Source organism: Ischnura elegans, chromosome X (assembly GCF_921293095.1).
Source record: "Ischnura elegans chromosome X, ioIscEleg1.1, whole genome shotgun sequence".
NCBI lineage: Eukaryota > Metazoa > Arthropoda > Insecta > Odonata > Coenagrionidae > Ischnura > Ischnura elegans.
This window is the reverse complement of record NC_060259.1, coordinates 57,665,426-57,688,240: the sequence shown is the minus strand read 5'-3', so window position 1 is coordinate 57,688,240 and position 22,815 is coordinate 57,665,426. Positions and strand designations below refer to the sequence as shown.

At 38.0% G+C, this 22,815-nt stretch overlaps 1 protein-coding gene across 1 annotated transcript in view; it reads right to left on the bottom strand.

Annotated features, from left to right (window-relative positions):
* Nucleotides 1–13,174, bottom strand: part of LOC124171716 (mitogen-activated protein kinase kinase kinase A-like) — a 29,960-nt gene extending 16,786 nt beyond the window's left edge. Inside the window, exons 1-10 of the mRNA XM_046550986.1 lie at nucleotides 13,056–13,174; nucleotides 12,838–12,955; nucleotides 12,338–12,558; nucleotides 9,981–10,101; nucleotides 9,324–9,503; nucleotides 9,098–9,236; nucleotides 8,790–8,983; nucleotides 8,436–8,695; nucleotides 6,885–7,012; nucleotides 2,494–2,623 (exon numbers count right to left, since the gene is read on the bottom strand). Coding sequence (XP_046406942.1) covers nucleotides 2,494–2,623; nucleotides 6,885–7,012; nucleotides 8,436–8,695; nucleotides 8,790–8,983; nucleotides 9,098–9,236; nucleotides 9,324–9,503; nucleotides 9,981–10,101; nucleotides 12,338–12,558; nucleotides 12,838–12,955; nucleotides 13,056–13,168 — 1,604 coding nt within the window. The 5' untranslated portion in view covers nucleotides 13,169–13,174. The remainder of the gene's footprint in view (nucleotides 1–2,493; nucleotides 2,624–6,884; nucleotides 7,013–8,435; nucleotides 8,696–8,789; nucleotides 8,984–9,097; nucleotides 9,237–9,323; nucleotides 9,504–9,980; nucleotides 10,102–12,337; nucleotides 12,559–12,837; nucleotides 12,956–13,055) is intronic.
* Nucleotides 13,175–22,815: the final 9,641 nt, after the last annotated feature.

Below are 22,815 nucleotides of genomic sequence, written 5' to 3'. Positions count from 1 at the left end.
TTCTGTTTGTGTATGAAGTAGTCATTTATTTATTAATCCAAATGGCTTAAGTCTACGTACATATGTTAATATACAAAAGCGATAGCATTTGGAAATGGGTACGATTGCTTAAACAGCACATACTTTGCTGAGTATTCTCATTACAGCTTAGAGTGGTTCCACAATTACCGTATAAGCGCGTGTAAGAGGCGCACCTTTTTTCCCAGACATTGCAGCAGAAAATGGGGGTGCGCCTCTTACACAAACTTCTTATCTCCCCCCTCCCCTTCACCGGTCGCAAGTCCAAGGGGAACTGAGTGGCCTTGGTTTTCAGCGTGAGTCAGTCATCTGAAACCCTGGGTCAAAATCAAACGGCAGGCAGGGGAGTTTATCCCTTAGTGACGTATTTTTAAAATGCTCCTGTTTGAATTTCTTGCAAGCATCGCGCCGTCACGTCGGTACCCCAGAGGTGAACATTGAAAAGATCGCGCGGGGTTTTTCGCTCCGGAGCGCGCGCTAAATTTGCTGCCACGAGTGGGAATCCCGCGGCATTTATACTGCATAGTGTAATCGCTTATCAAACGTATAGAAACGCGTCGTTTTGAAGGACATACCTGGTTAATAGTCAACATCTGTCTTGCCGAGCAATTTCCATTACGTTGAGCTCCTGATTTTTCAAAAATCATCTTCAGACGCTAATATGAGGATTTTTGCAACTGACAATTATATTGGTGTCTAAACCTGCGGTTTAAAAAATTCGAACGAGTGTGTTCATTGTTGGACTAAATGGTGGATAGAAGAAATCGGAAATGCTTATAAGTGAAGAGCGCTGAAGGCGAGGTCGAGGGGAAGGAGCGCGCTCTCTCCCCTCCGTATTTCAAGCTACGAGGCTATGAGCGAAGGAGCAAGGGAAGAACACGTCCGATCTTGCATGTGACGTCGTTGCCTTTAATGCGAAGGGGCGAAGGCGCAGCAATGTGATATACGCAGTTTGCGTTGCCTGAAGTTTCCAGTCCGTCTCGTCTTGTTTGAATGCGCTTATGCTACGCTTGTTTCTTCCGAAATTGTGCTGTTTGGACTATGTTGAATATTAGTAGCCTTGTTTTAGCTATAAATCTATGTGTCAATCAATTAGAGCTCAAAAAACTTAAATGCTGTCAGATATACATCGCGTTAGGTCAAATTCTTTTTAGAACCTCGTGCGTGTCTTACGATTGCTGAAAGATATCGAGATATCTCCGAACTCAGAAGGTGACTCACCTAGCATTTGACCTCCAGAAACTCGGCAAATTGAACCTGGTAGACCGAAAAAGGTCAGTTGGTGAGATGGGGTAGGGATGAAACACGTTTCAATTGTTCCCCTGTAGCTTGAAATTTTCCTCTTTTCCTGTGGAGTCTCGGAAAGGAAAAAAACGGCAGAGGCGTTGGCTGATGGAGGGCCGAGTGTAGTTCCGTTAGGCCCCTTGCACGCACACCGATTTTGGACAGCCGGTAAAATATTGGCCGATATTTTACCGGCGAAGCGATGCTTGCACACACACCAGATTTTTACCGGTCAAACGATAAGTTGCTATGTTTATTTAGCCGGCGCCGGCGATCCACAGTGAAAATGGCCGGCAGCTAACCGGCATTTTGCCGGTGCAGGCGCGTGGTCGGCACGTGTGCAAGCTCCAATGCTCACCCATTGTTCACGATTGGAATGTGGACGGCCGATATTTTACCCGCCGTCCAAAATCGGTGTGTGTGCAAGGGACCTTAAATCTACGACGTGGTTATTATCCTACGGCGCTGAGATTGCCCCGATTGTTGTCCAATCTCTTGGGAAGGTTCATGCTATGTGCCTGTCGTGTTTTGCCTTAAAATTTTCCACGGCTGCAATTCTATTGCAATACTTCTGCGAGAGCTTTTAAAAAAAATTGTTCGTGAGTAGGACAAGCAACGTAGAGCGATGGCGTATGCGAAGAGAGGATCGGAACTCTTTCTACTCCCTCTTATGCCGCTATTACCGCCGCAGTTATCAAAATTTCCTCTTTCAAATAGTACTAAAAGAGGAAATTTCGATTACTGTCGAAATTCCAGGCATACATCTGCAACACCGCATGATAGGATAAAAAAAATCAGCAAAATTTTTTCTTTATAGCTTCGATCCTCAAAATAGGGGTGCGCCTCTTACACGTGTGCGCCTCTTACACAAGCTTATACGGTAATCCAGAGATGTGCATCTCTATGTTTGTTAAAAGAGAAGAAGTGTTGTAAAATTATTGTGGGGGTATTATAACCTAAGCTTCTTCAGATTTATGTTATCATCTTTTTATCTTGTTTTCTGAACCAAGATAGTTTATTCTAAATAATATTTTTTTACTTGAAAAATTTTGTTTTCCTTAAACATTTCAAGTTTTAATTTCATATTTTGGATTTTAAGTAGCGAGTGTTGCTTCAATCGTAAACACCATTTACCATCAAGTCATTGAAGTTTCCACATGCATAGTTATTCAATATAGTTTTGCAATTCACCTTGATGTTATTCCTGATTTCAGGGGTAGAGGTGTCATTAATGAAGTCATGCTGTTTAAGTTGTTACTTGCTGAGATGCTCCTGAAGTAAACATTTTTTGGAGTCTTATTCTGCTGGCACTTGGTTGAATCTAGAATTGATTAATAATTATTAGCTATCATATACACCCCCAAATGAAACAGTGGTAATCACATAAAACACTAAGTATAACACTCTCTAATTTCGGGGGATAGTTTATGGAATACAGCTTTCCATCTTTCACCTCCCCCTAGATCTGTCTCTGGTTGGGCAATAGAGTGTAGGTATTATGACTTGTGTATTTAAAAGGTCAAAAGCATTCCTTTATGGCCAGTTTTATTGTGTTTGGATAATAACAACTAAATTATTATACAGTGGAACCTCGTTAAAGCGAGTACGGGCTATAGTATTCTCCCTCTATTACGAGAGATAGCCGATGCACCGTCAATTGACCCTATAATAAGCGTGTTAAAAAATTCGTTTTTACGAGACCCTTTCGGTGTTGGCTCTCGCCATAGCGAGGGTTTCACCGCCGGAAGACTTTCATGAAGACTCCTTAACCTCTGTAATTGCTAGCGATCTGTTAGAAATGTAGTTAATGGAGTGCTCAGTCTCAAATTTATGTGGTAAACTGTCGTTCGATAAATATAATGATGACGAAACAATGCTTTGCATGATTTTTATTCAGTGCGGCGCTTATAAATTGTTTGAATAGTTAGTCGTTATTTGAGTAAGGAAATTTAGTGATGCAAAAAACATCGCCTTTCGTCTGGATTAATGCTTACGTTTATCGGATAGATGTTTATCTGTCGCCGCACCATTCCTGTTCCTATATATCTGTTCGCAACAGGTATATTGGCTATTATTTGCTCCACCTCCGGTAAAGCGACAATTCGCTATAGCGAGTGTTTATTAGTGCACCGTGGGGTGTCGTTATATCGAGGTTTCACTGTATGTCATCCGCCATAATTGTATACCCAGATAGCACAAAGTAAGTGAGTTAACCGTTTCTTATGGTTTTCTTACGGAAAAAATTGATAAGCAGCTTATCGTAAGCTAAGGGACTTATATAAGGCAAGGGTAAGACGTTAGGGGCGTTTAGGTAAGGAATGCCGTCAAATATCCTCAGGCAATGTAAGTCACTTCTGTTGGAGCGCCAAAGGCGGCTGAACAGCGTACTACACATGCTATGCGGCTCATCTTGACATGAATTTAAAGGCTATTGGGGAAATTTAGCGAGTTTTTAGAAGGGCTGAACAACTGATAACAGATTTTCCCGTAAATAGAAAAAAATTAATAACTGCAAGCAACCGGCTAGTGAAGATATAAAGCATAGTACAAGTACTCTATCCATGCGGCGGAAAGAAAAAAAATTAACGTCAGGATGGATCCGAACGTGCGACCCTCGGAACCGAAGTATAACTCGCTAACCACTACACCACGGCAGTTGTTGAGAGTAAGTGGCGTAGTTACTACTTAAATATCCAATTATGTAAAAAAACTTGTTTGGCATGTGCATGAAAAACTGAATTTATTCAAGGTCCATACATTTTAACATTTATGAATTTTAAATTATGGTTTGATAACCCGACGACTACAATACGTATTTTAGATGTTCCTTCCGGCATTTTTATATTATTCTACGTTGGTATTCTTGTGAAATTGTGTTTTTCTTACGACCTTCGTTAAGCTATCAGTTCATAAATGTGAATGATTTTCAAATTATGGCGGTATGATGTTATTTCTCCCCATAATATAGAAGCGCCAATAATAAAAACATTGTTTTAATGCATAAAGGCCTTAATTAACACTCTGTAACGATGGGATAATAACAGCATCTACGGAAGTGCTGAAAGTTTGGCATCCATTTTGCCATTACTCTGGATGTTTGTCGCCCTGGCCGTAAGAAACCCATAACAAGCTTACTTGAGAAGCGACTTCCTTATTTCTTCCTTTCACCTTATCTCAATGACTTATAATGTGCTAGCTGGGTATGTATTACATGCAGGATCTGGTTGAAAATAAACTGTATAAAATAGTTTTCTGACAAGATGGTTATCAGTGGGGGAGCCAAATATTAACCTTAAATTTATACCGATGATTTTTTTTACTGGAATTTATGAAAATGAGGTAGAATAAATGACAGTCATTAATGCTGTTTTTGTCAAGAATTTTTGTTGTGTGCTATTGCTGATTAGTGGCTGAGCTTAAAGCCGAGTGTGTCCACCAGGTTGCACATGATTGGTCGACCTCCAGATAATGCTGAGAAAGGGTGCCAGAATGTGTGTGAAAATTTCGTGCTGTACAGTGAAGGGATAGTTTTGGTAAAGATGGGTGTCAACTTCCAAAGGAAAAAGTATTAGCTTGCTGTGGTTGACTGATGACATAACAGTCATAGCTGATACAGAGAATGATTAGAAGAAGATTTTGGTATATATGGAAAGGACTATGGCTAGATACCAACTGAAAATCAGCAAAAAGAAAACTTAGATATTAGTTTGCAGTAAGGATGAGTTGGTTCCTAAATTTTTTCAGTTCTCAGTACCGGTCCGGCTCTCTCCCATTAGTTCTCGGTTCTTGATACTTGGTTCCAAGGATGAACTCTAATTATCTGAATTAATAGCAAATTTAAATGAACAACCACTAAGTGAATAAAAATAATTTCACTAAAGATGTAAATTTGATGCAGGAAAGCTCTGTAAAAAAAAGCCATGTATGGAGCCATAATTTTATTTGCCAAGTAAAAGTTTCGACCAATATATCACATTACATCAGGCAGTCACCGGTTCTTTCTCCAGATTATAATTTCAAAAATTCAAAATTTTTACCCTATCCTTTTTTTGGCAGAAATATTGCCTGCTGTGCTGAAGAGGCGTTAAATAGTAATAGTAGTGGCCGATGCTGATTTTGAAGGGCCACATGAAATTTGCTTGGAGCGCAGTTTACATACTGCATAGATAGTTTGTATAGCAGCAGGATCAATAGTGAAACTCCCCCAACTTCTGGCGACACCATGCGTTAATGTGTTGTAACTTGTGAGTCGCTTCAAAATATATTCTGTATTCTTCAATGTAGCTTAAATTGTTATTACAATTGATGACTTATTCGCATGCTTCACTGTCACAGTTCTTATAACCTCAACAATAAACTGCTCAACACGCCAGTACAGTGACACCATGGATAAACTGGGTGGCCGTGAGTTAACGGAAAATTGTAATGCAGTGTTGCATTCTGCAGGATAGCCACACTTTTCGGTGCCTTACATGGGTTTATCAACTTAAGAACAAGCTCTCGGACTGCATCTTGCTCGTTTGTTGAAGAATTACTGCGTGTGTACATGATTCAATCGTAAGACCGCTTTCAGACGAAACAATTTTCCGGCACCCCCCGTTCATGGCACGGCACACGGCGTTGTAGAGAGCCATCTCATCTGAAAGCCACCTGAATTTCAGGTGAATGGCGGCCGGCGAAAAGTCGTATCGTCTGAAAGCAACCTTAATGTAGCATTGTGTGTTTTTCACGCAAGAGACGTTGCATCGCCAGGCCGGATTGAAACGGGCACCACGCTGTCCACTGTGCAAATCGACTCATTTCACAGAGACCTATGGTAAGTTGAAAAAACCGCACCATGCCGTGGACGGCGGCGGTCAAAAAGTCAGCTCCTTTGAAAGCGGTCACGGCTATGGAAATGTTACAATGTTGGCGAGAGCAACCAACAGACGAATCCTTAAATGTGCGCATTTGCGAGCAACTCTCGAAACAAAGAAACGTGGATGCCATGCAATCGGAAAGAAATATATGCGTTTTTAAATCTTTTTTTCAAGTTTTGAGTTTGAATACGCTGTAAACTATTTCGGCTTTGGGTGCCAAATTCTAATCCTCGCCACTGCACCGAGCCGGTTCCAAAGTACCGTTTTAAAGCGATTGGTTCTCGATACCAGTTCCACAGGCCAAGAACCGACAGTACCGAAAACCGGGAACCGGAACCGACCCATCTCTAGTTTTCAGTAAACAAAGGAAACTAGAACTAATATTAAACTAGGGAAACAAAAGCTTGAAGAGGTGATAGAGTTTTGCTGCTGAGGAAGCTGATTGACCAGGGATGGGGGAAGTAATAAAGAAATAATCAAATATAAAAACCGTACTATATTAGCCTTACTGAAAACCTTACTGTATTAATTATCGAAAATGATATTTTATTGTTATTGCATACTTGAAGTAAGACGTGATACATACTTGAAATTGGCATAATGAATAACATTTCATTATTCTTATGTATTCTAGGAAGCAACAAGTTTTTATCTATTTTCAGAGAATCACTATCTATAAAAATTAGTGATTCAGAAATTTGCTATAATTAGGCAATAACATACCCTTAGTATCCATTGCTCCGTTGATAAGTTTCTCGCTTGAATGACAACTTTTTGATTTGTAATTTCTAGAAAAACTTTGGTATCCTTGGCTTTCTTTCATTGACCATGCATAAAATGTTTTGAAGTTACTAAAAAGAAAAAAATCATGATAAAAATAACGTTGAAAACATTTTTTCTTTTCTGGACATTTATATGTATATACCTAAGTTCACATTCAGTATATCAGTAAAGAAGTGCTGGATGTCTTAACAGTTGAGGTCAATGTATACAATCCATTTTATATCAGAAATTTTTTGTCAATACATATGTGCTGATACAATCGAAAAATTTATTTTCGATATAAATATAGAAGTTCAGATTAAATTAGCATAAATTTTGAAATATTCTCATGTGGCATTTTTATCATAGAATAAGTTATTGTAAATGTTGGAATTCAGGGCTGCAAAGTTGTACTGTTAGGATTGTGAAAAATCAATTTACTCCTATACATACACCATACAGATTCGATGCTTGTGCTTGCGATATATGAAAGGATGTTAGAGTACTAGCTTGAACAGGGACTATTATATTCAGTATATGTATGCTGGTGGTAGTGGTGAAGGGTGCAGTCATTTATAGATGTGCCAATGTATGAGCTTACCCTGTGATGGGAATTGGGGGCAGCTGTCCCCTTAAAAAAATGAAATGGCTATAAAATTTGAATCAATTATTTTTCAAACCCAAGAATACTGATACTAGATGAAGACATGTGACTGACATAAAGCAATCACTGCTCACAGTCCAAAATAGCTCCACCTTATGGTCCCCTTATTCAAATGGCAAAACTTTCAACGAAATATGGAAGAGTATCCAGTTTCATCGTATGGTATATTTGTGTCTCTTACAAGACGTTTGAGGAATATTTTCACCCATTTTATCAGTGACTTGCAAAGTTAAAATTTTTCTATAGAAAGACAACAATTTAATGAGTATCAATATTGATACTCATTAAATTATATATGTAGCTCTTTCAGAGCATCATGGTATCTCAAATGTACTCTTTCATAGGCTTGGTGCGTGTCTTCTGATGACTACAATTGGATGCAAGTGTAAAAAATAATTTATGATGAGCAGTGGTGTAACTAGGAATGTGTTTTGGGTGGGGGAGATAGGAGGGCCTGGAGGTCTCGACCCCCCTAGATAATGGGGGGTCCGGGGAAATTTTATTCTGTGACCCGTCTCTCTACCATGATATTAATAAATGATCTTCAACTTCAAGCAGATGCAGTTATTATATGTCAAAATTAGATAATAGTTTTAAATAATTTTATTATTTCTCTGAGACTTTGGGGGATCTTTCCCCCCCCCATACTTACTCCGCTGATGATGGGCATGAATTAAGGGACAACAGATTAAAATAAATTTGCCAATCTCTCCCTTTCTGATACACTGAAGTAATTTTCACTCACAAGTAAGTGAGTATTGACGGAAGGTAGTAAGTTTGGTGAGATTTCACTACAAGTAGCTGTATTATGCCCAGTGCATGAATGCAGAGGGGGAAATCATTCTTACCTTTCACTGACTCTTCTTAATCCGGTAAAAGAATCAATGGTGTCTTGAATGTTTTCCGAGAAATTTTGTGCGATAAGCTTGTCAGGCTTTTTTGGTATATGATTGATTGATGATTGACTTCTTGAATTTACATCAGCCTTATTCAACTTGGTTTCATCTGCAATTGGACCATCTTGTATAGGTGGAGTGTTGCATTTTATATTAGTTTCTTTACTTACTGGAACTTTCGGCGTCCTTGTTTGTAACTCATCCAATGAGGACTAATGGAAAATATGTCAATAATTAATGATTGATTACTGTTTTCCGCGCATATTTGTTTTGGATGAATCAAGCTGGGAATGCATCAATACAAACCTTGGCACTTGATAAAAGCTTCAAAGCAGATTCAAAGTTCAATCTCCTCTCCTCAGGGTTTATATTTAATGACTGATCCATGATTGACATTAATTGATGAGATGCGTTTGTTCTGGTAAATCCTATGGCTTGCTTATCCATTTGGTATTTTTCTTTTATTTCTCTTAGGGAGAGCCCACTCCAGGGTATTTGTCCTGAGAATTAAAACAGAATTTGTGCCTTAAAAAGAGACTCACTGAGTTGTATCTGCCCTGCTCCTTCAAATGTGATATTGACTGACTGCTATGGAAAATGAAACAGAAACTTACTTTGGCAAAGTTCCCAGGTGAGGAGGCCATATTGGTAGATATCTGTGTATTCTCCTAGGCTCATTCCAGAGTAATACTCGGGAGCTTGCCAGTGGTAAAGGTGAGTTCTGATTTTATTGCTTTGAGGATTGGTTTCAGTCTAATGGAAATTTTAGATTGAAAGCATAAATTATTAGCTTCATGTTTTGTACAAGGTATACTTTTTGAGGGAGAAAATATTTTTTACCTTATAATCAGGATGCGCAGCCAATTCAAAGCATGATAGTTTCACGCGATGGAAGGACATGACTTGAATGGCATGGGATGTTAAGTTAGTGTGAATCCACTTGCTTTGGTGAAGAAATATGAAAACTTGAGCCATTTGATCTAGTATTGACAGCACAAAATCCTCAGAAGGGTTTCTGAGCTACCTCACAAAAAAAGAAGATTTCATTAAACTTTTGTGTTTTATTTCCAAAATATTTCCAATCAAAATTTTTGTCAATTCAATGAAAACCGCATAACTTAAACCAAAGTGTAGGCAATGTTAATGAGATTTTCTATTGCTATTAAGGGTAGTCATTGGAATTATTTGAGGATTAGCAAAATTTTCCAGCCATGTATTTTGTCTAGCCAAATTTTTTTTCTTTAGTGATTACTATTCATTGTTCACGGATAAATTCTGAGAGCCAGCCATTTATTTTAGTGGAAAATTTCCTGAAAAGCCTGTATAAGTATGTTTTTAATACTGACATTAAAAAGTTAGGGAGTAGCCCCATGATTCCAAACTGCAAATGCCTTGCCACCTTAAGTTCAAAACTGATATTATGTCACAGAGTAATATTCACTCCTTTGGTTATGCATTGACTTCTCTAATATACCCATCATACATTATTCAACTTACCTCATTGTGTAAGTATACATAAAGTGATCCATGCTCGACATTTTCGTACAAGAGCATTAAATTATTCTTGTCATCATATGATGTTGCCAAGAGCAGGAGGATGCATGGGTGTCGGATTTGACTGAATAAAAATGGAAGGGTCTATATTAATTAATTTCACAATGTTATGGAGTATCATAGTCTGTCTTCTCGGTGTTCTTTTATTCATAATAGGTTTACTTTGACTCAAAATGGGGTAATTATCATGGAAAGATACCTGTACCTAAAGGGTTGGGTGTAAATTATTGAATGGATTTAGGAGGAAAATTTAGGCTTATCAATTACCTAAATACAAATTCATATTCAGGATTTTGTCCACTATCAAAGTATATATATATATATATATAATATATATATATATATATATATATATATATATATATATATATATATATATATATATATATATATATATATATATATATATATATATATATATATATATATTATATATATATATATATATATACTTTGATAGTATAGTATATATATATATAGTATAATAAGGTCTTATTGGAACTAAATGAAATGAGAAATATTAAATAAAGATTTTCTCTGGCCTGGCTATGAACCAGGATTCCTTTTATTTGAAATCATTTTAGGCTTCTTCTTGATAACTTGAGAATGATCAGTCTAAGCCTAGAAATTTGCTTGTATTAAAATGTTCTTCATCACGGGACTGTTTTTCTCTCACCATCCTTCCCTGCTAGTTTCTGATTGCATGTGTATCTAACTTTGATAAATTAGCCCAATGGGTTACATGCTCCTATATAACATTCAATATTTTTATACCATTCAATTGAACTAATCTAATGGCTGCCTAGATACATATTTTGCCTGTCCTGTTAATCCCTCCATTGTGCATCCTTCTGTGATCATCACCTCTCAAGTCCTTCTAGTCTGTTACGATTAAATATTATGGTAACTTTAAACTATCAAAACTCAACATTCAAATGCAAGATAAAAACAAAGATATTCCAATCTTGGAACCTCTAATTAGAGGTTCACTTAAGTGACTACGACTTTTTCAGAGGTTCCCTGAATATTGGAAGGTTGTTGGCAAACACAGGTTAACAGAAAGTCATTCCTCTTTCCATCATTAAAACATCTTAATAAAGTGATCACAATATACGTCTAAACACATTATGTGTTTTGAACCTCAAAACACATACAGTAGACTCGTCAATACAAACACTCTTATCACGAAGTTCTCATTTTTACAAAGAAAATCATTGTTCATGACAAAAGGCTAATGCAATCTATAGCTAAAGAAACCTTATCACAAAATTTTTGTATTTGTGAAAATTCAAGCGTCAGTTCTGGTCCCGGTGGTTACAAAAAGAAATGTATTACGAAGCTCCACGGATAAGCAACGACATTTAGGTGGATATATACTGCACTTAGTTTCTAGATAGATAACTACTACGTTTAGTTTCTCCTCATAGACTGTGCCCAGGAGTGTCAATTGTGGTTCTTTCTTCAGTAGGAGATACTGCAGTATCCACGCAACATCATATAATAAGCTTCATTCCAGTGGAATCATGGTGACCCACTCATTACCGCTCGTAAATTGGCCATATAGAAAGTCCTCTTCTTATGAACATTCGATTCACAAAGTTTCAGAGATACTAACATTCAAAAACTTTTAAGCGTGCCCGAAATTTCAAATTTGATTCCTTTGGAGTTGGACAATGCGATGCATGGTGGAACTCCCACCTTGAGTACAGTTTGAACAAAGTATCAATTTATCCATTTTGAAGTCAGGAACTGTTCAGCATTTCACCTGTTCTTCTTCCTTCCCGCAGATAGCGATGTTTTTTTTTTGCTTTAGCCACGTCAGCACAGCTAGATCAGTTCGTCACAATGGTGAGTTTATGCAGAATTGTAATGCAGAGTCGAAGGATAACCACACTTTTCGATGCCTTGCATAGGTTTATCAACTTACGAACAAGGTATTGGAAAAGAATTAGTGTGTAATTTAGTTGCGTATATAATACACATGACTATGAAGCTATTCCGCAGCGTGAATATAAGAACGGGAGGTTGAATAGACAGGTAATTTTGACAAGATAGTTTTTTTGTGATGATTCCTAAAAGATTCGTTCTTTCGAACTTTGTAATGACAAACCTCTGGTTTATGGGTCCTGTGAACTTCATAATAACGAGAGTACTGTATTCTAAATTAAATGTGTGAAATTATTTTAATCAAACCCAAAATTTAATGTACCCAGCAATCATTCCCTTATGCTTATCTTGACTTTTGCTTTTGTGGTCAGTGTTCTCAAATCATGCAGTACAAATTAAAATCATTCACTCACCCAAGAACATGGACTTCTGCTTTCAGTGTACTTAAATTGTCTTTGTTAGCTGTGTCAGAGAGCATTTTCCTCACTGTCACTTTAGTACCCAGCCAAACACATCTGCTCATCCTGGAATACTTGCTAATTGTGTAGCCGTCTAACTTATTTTCATATTTTATTGCATCATGATAAATGACTGGAATATTGAAGTCCACCTTCTTATGAAGGCTGTTGATTATCTGAAACAATAAATAAGATACATTACAGCTGCTAATTGCTGCTAACAATAATTGTTAATTGATGATATTTGATTATGTCCTTTTCTTCATCTGATAATGGCATTTTCACTTTCCTGTTTCTGGTTCAATTTATCTTGAAGCATTGAGTGCTTGCTTCAGTAGCACTTTGCTAAGCAAGTGAACTACTACATGAAAAACTTTGCTCTTTTTGCAAAGCTTAGGTTGCCAGGAGCTTAATATGAGTAAAGATACTGTTATGACTAGGCAGTTAGTATTTACCATGTTGGCATCTTTAGAATTGAGTTCCATTTTATGAGAGGAGATGCGTGGACTTCTTCTCGACAGAGATAGTCTTTTGGTGAGAAACTGTATGAAAGCGTGCTTATATTCATCTAACCTGCAGTGAGAAAAGTGGAATACACATGTTATAATATTATTGATAATATATATTTATGGAATCAAGTGAACCCTTGTAATAATTCTTATCGTATAGTTACCTTCTCAATTTAACAGTTCTTATCCTTTGTAACATTTTTGGCGACGTATGAAGGTGCTGTAGAGACTCCATGGTGAACTTTGTCTCGTAATGCTTTCCTTGAGCAATTTTCATTCCTTCATGGTCACTGTTCAGATAGAAAGAAAAAACATCGAATCAATCTCACTATTGTCATTGTATTTTTGATTTTTTTGCCAAGAATTATGATTAGGAAATAAATTGTCTTGTGAAACTTTCAATGTGCCAAAGCAAGGCAATGAAATACTCTTCTACCTCTAAACTACTATACAAATAAGGTTTTCCTTAAATTTTAAATGCTATTAGGTGGGTTGTTGCCAACCTAATGGGCACAATCCTGATGAGTATGTGGGCAAGTGTGGGCAAATGAAGGAGCTGGTATGTTGTGTATGTATTTGTATACATTTAACTTCAAAATTGATTATAACTTGCTTCTGTAAAAAGGGATTCATTAATAGTCTATCAACTCATTTCTCCTTCTAAGAAATTATTCAAAACAGCCTCCATTAAATTATTTTACTCTTTTACACCAGCCTTGATTAAAGTGACCAAATCTGACATTAGTTGGAGCCAGATATATATTTAGTTTCTACCTTGGATTTGAGGTAAATTATTCTACCCCTTGTACCAGTCATTTATGTAATATTGTTATATTTTTGGAAAATTCAGAGAATTTAGGATAAAATTAACTTGTGAAATGTCTGTTCATGTTGATCTCTTCCTGAAAGATGTGACATGGAAAATTTTGTTTGCAAAATGCCAACATTTTGAAAATACACATCATTCAGACATTTTTTGTGTTTCATATAGTGCTTCAAATGGTATTTTTATATATCCCAACTTTCATCAAAATTTGAGAGTTTGAGGGTAAAATCCAGTCCAAGCTGCTGTGGGATATCCCCACTACTTTTTGGAATACTTCAATTTTCAGTTTAGGAATACAGAAAATTGTAAATTAGAAACATGTTTTTTTCCAATTAAAATTTTAGTTTTACGAGTTTAATGTGCATTATTTATGCATTTCACTTCTGCACTTTGCGCTATTTTTTCTGTGGAGATTAAAAAAAAATTTTTTAAAGGGGTGTTGCATACCACCCAGGTGCAATGAATGTTGTGCACTACCCCTTCCGCAAAAGGGCTACTTAAATCAATCCCTGGGTGCGTGCTCACTAGGGTGGTCCTTATTTATAAAGTTTTCGAATTTCTTTGTGGACGCCACCCAGTTTTGTTCCATTTGGTGAGAAAATAAATCATGAAAATTATTTTTGCAATCGGACACCGGGAAAACGTGCCACATCGCACTCAAAGCTTTGAAATTTTGGCATTTTTTGATGTTTTTCGGACATAAGTGAAGATGATGTCACTTTCGGATTATTCTATCACTTTTTTGTCTCTTACTACGACTATTTAGACATTTTCAGAGTATCACTTGAAATTTCTTTCATTTCTGCCGTTTGGTTCCCGAGATATCGCAACGAGAATTAGCGCGCGCCACCCCAGTCAGACACTTTGGGTGGCACGCGGGTTGCATACTCTCAATATTTGTTGATCATTCTCACTCGGCGTAAAAGCATAATAGTCTTTAGATAAACTTTAAACTTCGTCAATATAACCTTGAATGCTATATTTATCACTGTTCATTACCAAAACGGGCACAGTAGCAGTGGTTTATTCTCCATATCTTATATCTAAGTACTTCTATCTAAATTCAGAGCATCATTTCTGAGAGCTAACCCTCTGAATGGTATGTGACGGTGTTCTCCTTGCAAGTATTTCTTTGTCATTGTACAAGCTCTGGGTTTCAACTTTTTAGATTTTATTTCTTTGCACCAGGAAAAGGTGGGGTTAGTTGAGAGTTAATAGAAGTGTCGGGGAGGAGAGGCCTTAAAGGTGTTGTGGATTTCCCAGTTTAGATGGATCTTCGACCATCAGAGGGAGAAGTTGGTGAAGAACCGAGGGGCTAATGAGGGTAGGATTGCAAGAGGAGAAAGGAAGGTTTGTCGAGGGCACAGAGCACAATAGTAAATGGTACATCTTGGGTCCGGGCGTTGACGATACGGGCATAGGATAATGAATTCCCGGAAATGAATCTTTTCCCTCTTTTCCAGCACCGCAAAGGAGCTTTTACAGTGATATTTCCCAGTGACCATCCACCTGTATGAAGACATATTCCTAGAATGTCCAATCAGTGCCACTTGAGGGAAAATTCCCCGGTGATCCATGTGCTAATTGTACCAATGCAATTCCTGTGATGAATTTGGAAAAACTACAAATCAGGACAGGGGTTCTCGAGAAGATTACAGGACGCAGTCACAGATATTATTAAATTTGCGTCGCCTTAATAAGGAAAAATCACCCGAGAAAGGACTACAGAGAACTCCTCGAATTAACTGTAATATTTTTGGCAGTGTTCTTCTGTGAGAGATGTCATTTCGCGCTCCTGGGGCTTTGCACCATGTTAGATAAATGTCCAAAGCTTTTTATTGCCTGATAATATATTTATTTTCCGCAAGGAGTTTCCTTTATCGTCATTAGAGGAGAAATCTCGTGACGTATGGCTGTTTGTTGTGCGTCTTTACGTGGATGCCTAGATTTCTGCGTCAAATGCAGAAGAGGTTCCTAGACGAGATTTATTATTTTCAAAAACCTTTATGAATACAGAAAGTCCGATTGTGTAGTAAGGGGTACGGCATTGTGCAAATTCTGGAACCATTCATGTTACCTTTCCGTGGAAGCTGTAGCCTTTTGATTTTTCGATGAAAATGTACCAGAGGAGACGAAAAAGCGAATGGTTGAGGCCTTAGAGTAAGATATAACGGATAATGGAGACTAGTTACCAAAACAAATTTCTGTTTCTCCAGATGGTATCGTCCACTTCATTGCCAAGGGACTCGTGGATTTTATTTCTAGACACTAAAAAAATAGTTATAAAAGATTCAATATTCCTGTGACATTTCTATCAAAGGATCCGGTTGATTGGAAAGGTGACGACGCATATAAGAAAGGATTAAAGCTAGTAAAACATTTGCAAGTAGTCAATGATTCTGCTGAAAGAGAAGTTAAATTGGTGGAATAGATATATAAAATTTAACGAAAAATAAAAGCTAGAAACAATTTTTGCTGAAGGTTTTGTCTGCATACAGGCGAAAATTTCCAGACTGCCAAAGAACAACTTTATCAAAAGAATTTTGAGAACCTTGTGTGCAGTAAAAAAGGACACTATATAAAGTTTTAACTTTCACCAGTAAGCGAAAGTAATAAATCCGTGATTATGAAAGGAAAAATTTTATCCTTTGATATTGGATAATTGTGGAAATTGATTTGCTAATAAAAATTGTAAATGTAGAATAAGAGTTGTCAAAAGAAAAAATATAAGTTCATTTTACAAATTAAAATAGGCATACTTTCTGTTATCCTTTTTATTTCATTAAACACGGAAGGTAAATACTAATACCTCATATAAATCTAGTTTTCTAGTTCGTACAAAACATCAACTGATATCCCGCGAACCAATGGGCTGAAATGAAAGATATCGAATATGCCCTAAGGGGGATGGTTGCCAACCTACATTAGGGGCTCAAATCAGAAATTTCTCAAAATCGGACGTTATTAATCACCGCCGCTCGGGCCCCAAAGTTAAAGATCTTGCGAACATTCTGGCTGAATTTAGACAGAAGCACTTAGATATAAGATTAAGATATGGAGAATAAACCACTGCTACTATGCCCGTTTTGGTAATGAACAGTGATAAATATAGCATTCAAGGTTATATTGACGAAGTTTAAAGTTTATCTAAAGACTATTATGCTTTTACGCCGAGTGAGAATGATCAACAAATATTGAGAGTAGGTATGCAACCCGCGTGCCACCCAAAGTGTCTGACTGGGGTGGCGCGCGCTAATTCTCGTTGCGATATCTCGGGAACCAAACGGCAGAAATGAAAGAAATTTCAAGTGATACTCTGAAAATGTCTAAAGAGTCGTAGTAAGAGACAAAAAAGTTATAGAATAATCCGAAAGTGACATCATCTTCACTTATGTCCGAAAAACATAAAAAAATGCCAAAATTTCAAAGCTTTGAGTGCGATGTGGCACGTTTTCCCGGTGTCCGATTGCAAAAATAATTTTCATGATTTATTTTCTCACCAAATGGAACAAAACTGGGTGGCGTCCACAAAGAAATTCGAAAACTTTAATAAATATCAAGTGATACTCTGAAAATGTCTAAAGAGTCGTAGTAGGAGACAAAAAAGTGATAGAATAATCCGAGAGTGACATCAGCTTCACTTATGTCCGAAAAACACCCAAAAATACCAAAATTTAAAAGCTTGAGTGCGATGCGGCACGTTTTCCCGGTATCCGATTGCAAAAAATATTGGCGTACCGTGAACCCGGGACCCTTCAATCAGTGGCCCAATGCTCTACCCTATGGACCAACAAACTCCTCGAAAAGTCACAATAAAACATTTATTCGCTGGTAGCCCCTGTGATTATTGTCGCAATGTGGTTTCTTTTGATGGTATTGCAGGGCATAATATTTCCTTCTCGCGAGAGTATTCAGCAAGGTTTTGTCTTGAAATCGTGATTAATTAAACCCTCGTCTTACGCTAATCTGCACGTATTTGATGCTACTGGAAACAAGTGACCCTGGAAAAAGTGTTCTACCTTGTGCTACCTAATGTGGCATGAATATCCTTTACCACTCTCCTTGCGCTAGTACTTCAGAAGTCGCAAGTAAACATTAAGCGCTATTCGGAAGGTTATAGAGCACTTTTTACCTATGTTTATCATTTATTAATGGAATGAGAATAACTCGGATCTCAACTGTGAAGAAACATGGCTTTTTGCAGGATAAGTGATTAATATTTTAAAATGAAAATTATGCGTACTATTTTGTTACTTATGCAGTATTTATTTTGCCTAAGCGTCTCAGTTCATTCCGCATTTTGAAGAACAACTAGCCCTCTTTCAAAACCGTGGTCAGAAGAAATGTTCGGGGGATTTCTTGAAGGGACGAATAGATTTCAGGTTGCTGTTCATATAGAGGGAATAAGGGGGCATCCATTAATTGCGTGAGGCGATCAGGGAGGATACGGGGTCAAGCCGACTCTCACCCAATCTGACGTGGAGGATTGGGGGGACCTGGCAAGTACCGCGTATTTTTTTCTCAAGAAAAAGTGTAAAATTGCTATAAAACTGGGTTGAAATGAGCAAAACGTGTTTATCTATTAAAATATGGCTGAATTCTACACAGTAATATTCATCGCGGTTATGCGAACGCCACAAAGTAGCACAGTAGCCCGTCAATTGTTTAGCTACTGGCCAGCCAAAAGATGGGTTACCTTTTGTGATATTCTATTGAGAAAAAGCTTCAAATTATTCAACCCTTGGGCTACGGGAAATCTCGGTTTTAGCATCCAGACGGTGCATAAGAGACCCCTGTGCAGGAGGCACCCACTGCCACGAGGGCTGGTTTGGTAGAGTTAAGCCTCTTAGCGATCCTTATGGTCAGCGAAAGTGCCCAAGTGCAAGATATCCAGATATCAATAAAAATTTTGGGTAAATGCCGCAGTCGGCGTGAAAAACGTGTAAAAACGTTCCCGCACTCTATGGATTAATTTCAATTAAGCAAATTGTTTTTTAAATAAATTCAATGCAATGAAGCATAGATTAATGTTTTTACACTAAAAATGCGCATTTTGAACAATCATACGTGAGATTAGAGGGACGGGGTCGAGCCAAATCTCTCGATATCTCATTAAGGGGGGAGGGAAGGTCCAAAAATCGCAAAATTGACCTCACGTAATTGATGGACTCCCCCTAGCCAAAGAATATCACCCAACAATTTCGGGGGGATCAAAACCCTCTCAACACCCCCCCCCCCGCTTGCTTTGGCCTCGTCATCGTCATTTATTATCTCACATTACTCATTTTGGTCAATTTTTCCTCAAATTGGTCTTCCGTTTTCAGTCGTTTAGAGCGGAGACGGTAAATTTATTTAGTTCCATCATTTTACAGTGTAATTTATTTTTTTAGGTTCTTGCTTTTGCCTTATTTATATTTTGATGACGGGAATTTTTGGCGTGAAGAGTTTAGCATTTAAACACAGATCTTTTCCTTAAGCTCCTTTAAATGAAACGTTCTCTCTTCTCCAGGAATAACTTATTTTTAGGGAGACAGGCGGGTTCAGTTCCCACTACGCCGGTGAAAGACATTCGTAGACTCTGCAGTTGATCTCCGTATCATAAAAGAAATCTTTGCTAGCTTAAACAAGAGAAGATAATTCTTTTTCTTTTAACGTAGAGTTATAAACTTTATGACGCATACATACATGAATATTTTTTTTATTGTTAGAGGCACCGAACTGCAGAAACGCGAAAAAAACAAAATTTCGCAGAAAATTTGTTTTTTTCGCGTTTTTCGCGCAAAATTTTGACCACACCCGGAAAAATATTACATCTGCATGACATATATAACCCCAAATACTCCGTATCCGGTAAAATATCTGGATTTAACCTAAATATTTATTTGCCGAATGTCTTATAACACCCAAAAAAAATGCATTCAATCCATCCCAAATTTTCAGATTAAAATAGGATCACATATGTGATCAGATTGCTCTAAAATACATTTTGTATATTACCGGCAGGGGCGCAGCTTGGAATTAAGGCTGGGGGGGTTTAGGTGCAATTAATACCGGGGTGTGTGGGGGTATGGAATACCCACCAGGATAAGCGGTAGGTGCGAGATTAATAAATTGCGGAATTTTGAGAAAAAATGGTTCAAAATGGTGAGTTTTAGGGCTTTCTGAGGGATATTTTATTAATCCCTACACTATTATGTTAGTAATATCAATCCGATGAAGTAAAATGGATTAAACTTAAAAATTTCTCTGAGCTCTGGGGGGGTTTTATCCCCCAAAACCCCCCCTCGCTTCGCTACTGATTACCGGAATACATTAATGCATAGTTACTTCAGTGAAAACAAACCCGACTTTATTAGAAAATATGGACCGCTCAATAATTAGGAAAAGGTCTTCATTTCTCCACTGCACAATTCGATAACTGCTAAGAGACACAGAAATCTGATATTGCTGAAATTAAAGATGGGTAATCTATGCTTAAACAACACGCTACCTAAACCTTTGAAGAGACAAAAAGGTAGGGAAGACATTGAAAGCCAGTAGAACAGCAACTGATCCTCAGAAGGGTACTCCAGTAAAAGGAAGTGTGGGAGCATTCATTCAATTTATAATGCAGGCCATTGCACCTTAATTCAAAAACCTTTTGACCCTTAGGGTCTCAGATCATCATAACAATTTCTCTTTGTGTGAATATTCACCCCAAGCTAAATAAACCTAGACCGATTTGCGAATTTTTTAAAAGGATTTTTACTGATTTAGTTTTTTCACATTTATACCAAAATGCGTGCATTTAATCGTCTAGTTATTTGCATATTGCATTTTTCGTCTCCAATCACCCGAGGATAAGTGTACGAATACTTCAGATGGTTCATATTAGGAGGCCGGTGTGTACAGCGGCGAGCTGGGAAGGCGAGGCTACAGGGCAGTCCTAAAGGTAGGGTACCTGTATATCCTCCAAGGAAACGGAGAGTCCGGGAAAATATGGACTTCGCTTCGGCATATCGTAATTCTAAATTAGCTAAACCGTCAAAATCATAGAACCTTCAAAAATGCAAAACTTTCGGGAGCAATTTTACCTAGTGTGAGATTGGACCCAATAGGAGATAGCCCCCATACAGGGCCAGTTTGAGCGGTAAGCATAGTACGCGGCCGCGTAGGGCACCAAGCAAAAGGCGGCGACTAAGGACTCAGTTCAATTTTCAGTACTAATCCTACTTCCTCTCAGGTTATTTTTGAGGGGGCGGCCGGAATGTTGTTTGCTTACACTGGAAAAAAGTCGAGAACCGGCCTTGTCCCATCCCCCTTCCACCGCCTCTCGGTATGTGTGTGTACATACCATACAGCATACCCTAAAAATTGAGCCTTGTCATTTGACGAGAAGTTGTCAAGTTAAAGTTCCCATTGCTCTAAAATAAATTCTATTTTCGGCATTTGTTACTAAAGAAATTGACTAGTGGCTGCTCTAAAGTTGAAGTGATGGGACGTATTAGTATTGTCTTCTTAATACGAGATTAGTGCACTTCAGGGGCGCAGCTAGGAATTAAGTCTAGGGGGGGTTTTAGGCAAAACTGATACTGGGGAGTCTGGGGGTGTGGCATACCCGCCCGGGTAAGCGGGAGGTGCGGGGGCCCTCCCCCAGAAATTTTTTTAGAAAAATGGTTCAAAATGGTAAGTTTTACGGCTTTCTGAGGGATATTTTATTTATCTTTACACTATTCTATGAGTATTATTAATTCAATTAAGTAAAATAGATTAAAATTTCTCTGAGCTCTGGGGGGGGGGTTTATCCCCCAAAATCCCCCCCTCGCTGCGCCACTGGTGTACTTTAATAGAGGGGTGGCTACTCTCTGCTCATGCTATGAATGAATGCTCAGCCTGTCTTTAAACCCGATGGTTTTGTTGGTGACCCAATTTGGACACCCCGGGGACCTTTGTAGCCTACTTTTCGATTTCAACGCTCGGAGAAAAACACGGTCGCTGGGGCAACGAAATGGAGAAGGCGAGCATATCCCGTGACCGCCACAACGAGAGGATGAATTTAACGGCTTAATTTGTTGGCTGCGTACCATTTCAGCCGTTAAGTTTGTCTGATATCCACTGAGGCAAGGGTAGTCGGTTCGCTGACTTAATTTAATGCCATACGCGGTTCCGCTTCCATATACCTATCTACCTCTCGCATTTTTTCGGCCGAGCTGGCGATAATTAAACGCGGATATATTTGTTGCAGGAAATATCTAATGAACATTAATAATTCGCTATGAATTTATTTTCCCTCATTCGCCGTTAAAAATATTGAAATTAATACTATCCACGTGGTAGGTACATCTTTAGCTAACGCCCAAGTGAGTGGACTTCCCGCTTATTCTGTTAACGTCCCAGTACTACCGTAACTACGATGATCCCCAGACCTACCTTGAGCAAAATCTCTGACGCATTTTCCTCGTGAACATTTCCTTAGATTCTCGGCTTAAGTGTTGAAGTCGATCTAAGTAGTTAAAATTTTAACGAACAACCAGCGGAGTGAATACTTCGAATTTCAACTGTTTAATGCGTATTATTAGCGCAGAATGCAACAAGTTTTAGGCATTCCGTAGTTTCATAGGCTGTAAAGGTATTTATGTAATATCATTCGTGATGATATCTTTCCACAGTTACAGCTGTACGCGAAGTTCTCTGTCATCTCAATGCGTCAAAATTATGTCATTAATAACGACATGAGCACTGGATTTTTTTGTTGACGACCTGAATTTAACGTACTGCTTTAGCGAATTAATGCCAAAAAGACAAATTTTAATTTTATTTATACGAAAAACGCTCGAAACAATTGAAACTTTTACGTATCTCCTACATTTAAACGTTAATTTTTTAAATACATACGATGATACAAGTGCTTATGGAAAGAGTTGTTTCAGGTTGGTTAATTTAATGCGTAGAATATTCACTCATGAAAAAGATCAGGTTTTAGGCCTGGTAATTCTTCTAAAGTACTGATTTCAATTGAAAAATGTGGCCTACAGGTATGAAAAGGTTGCCGACCCCCGCACTACGGCTTAAAGTCGACCGTTGAGGCTTTACACCGAGTGAGAATTTAATTGGAATGC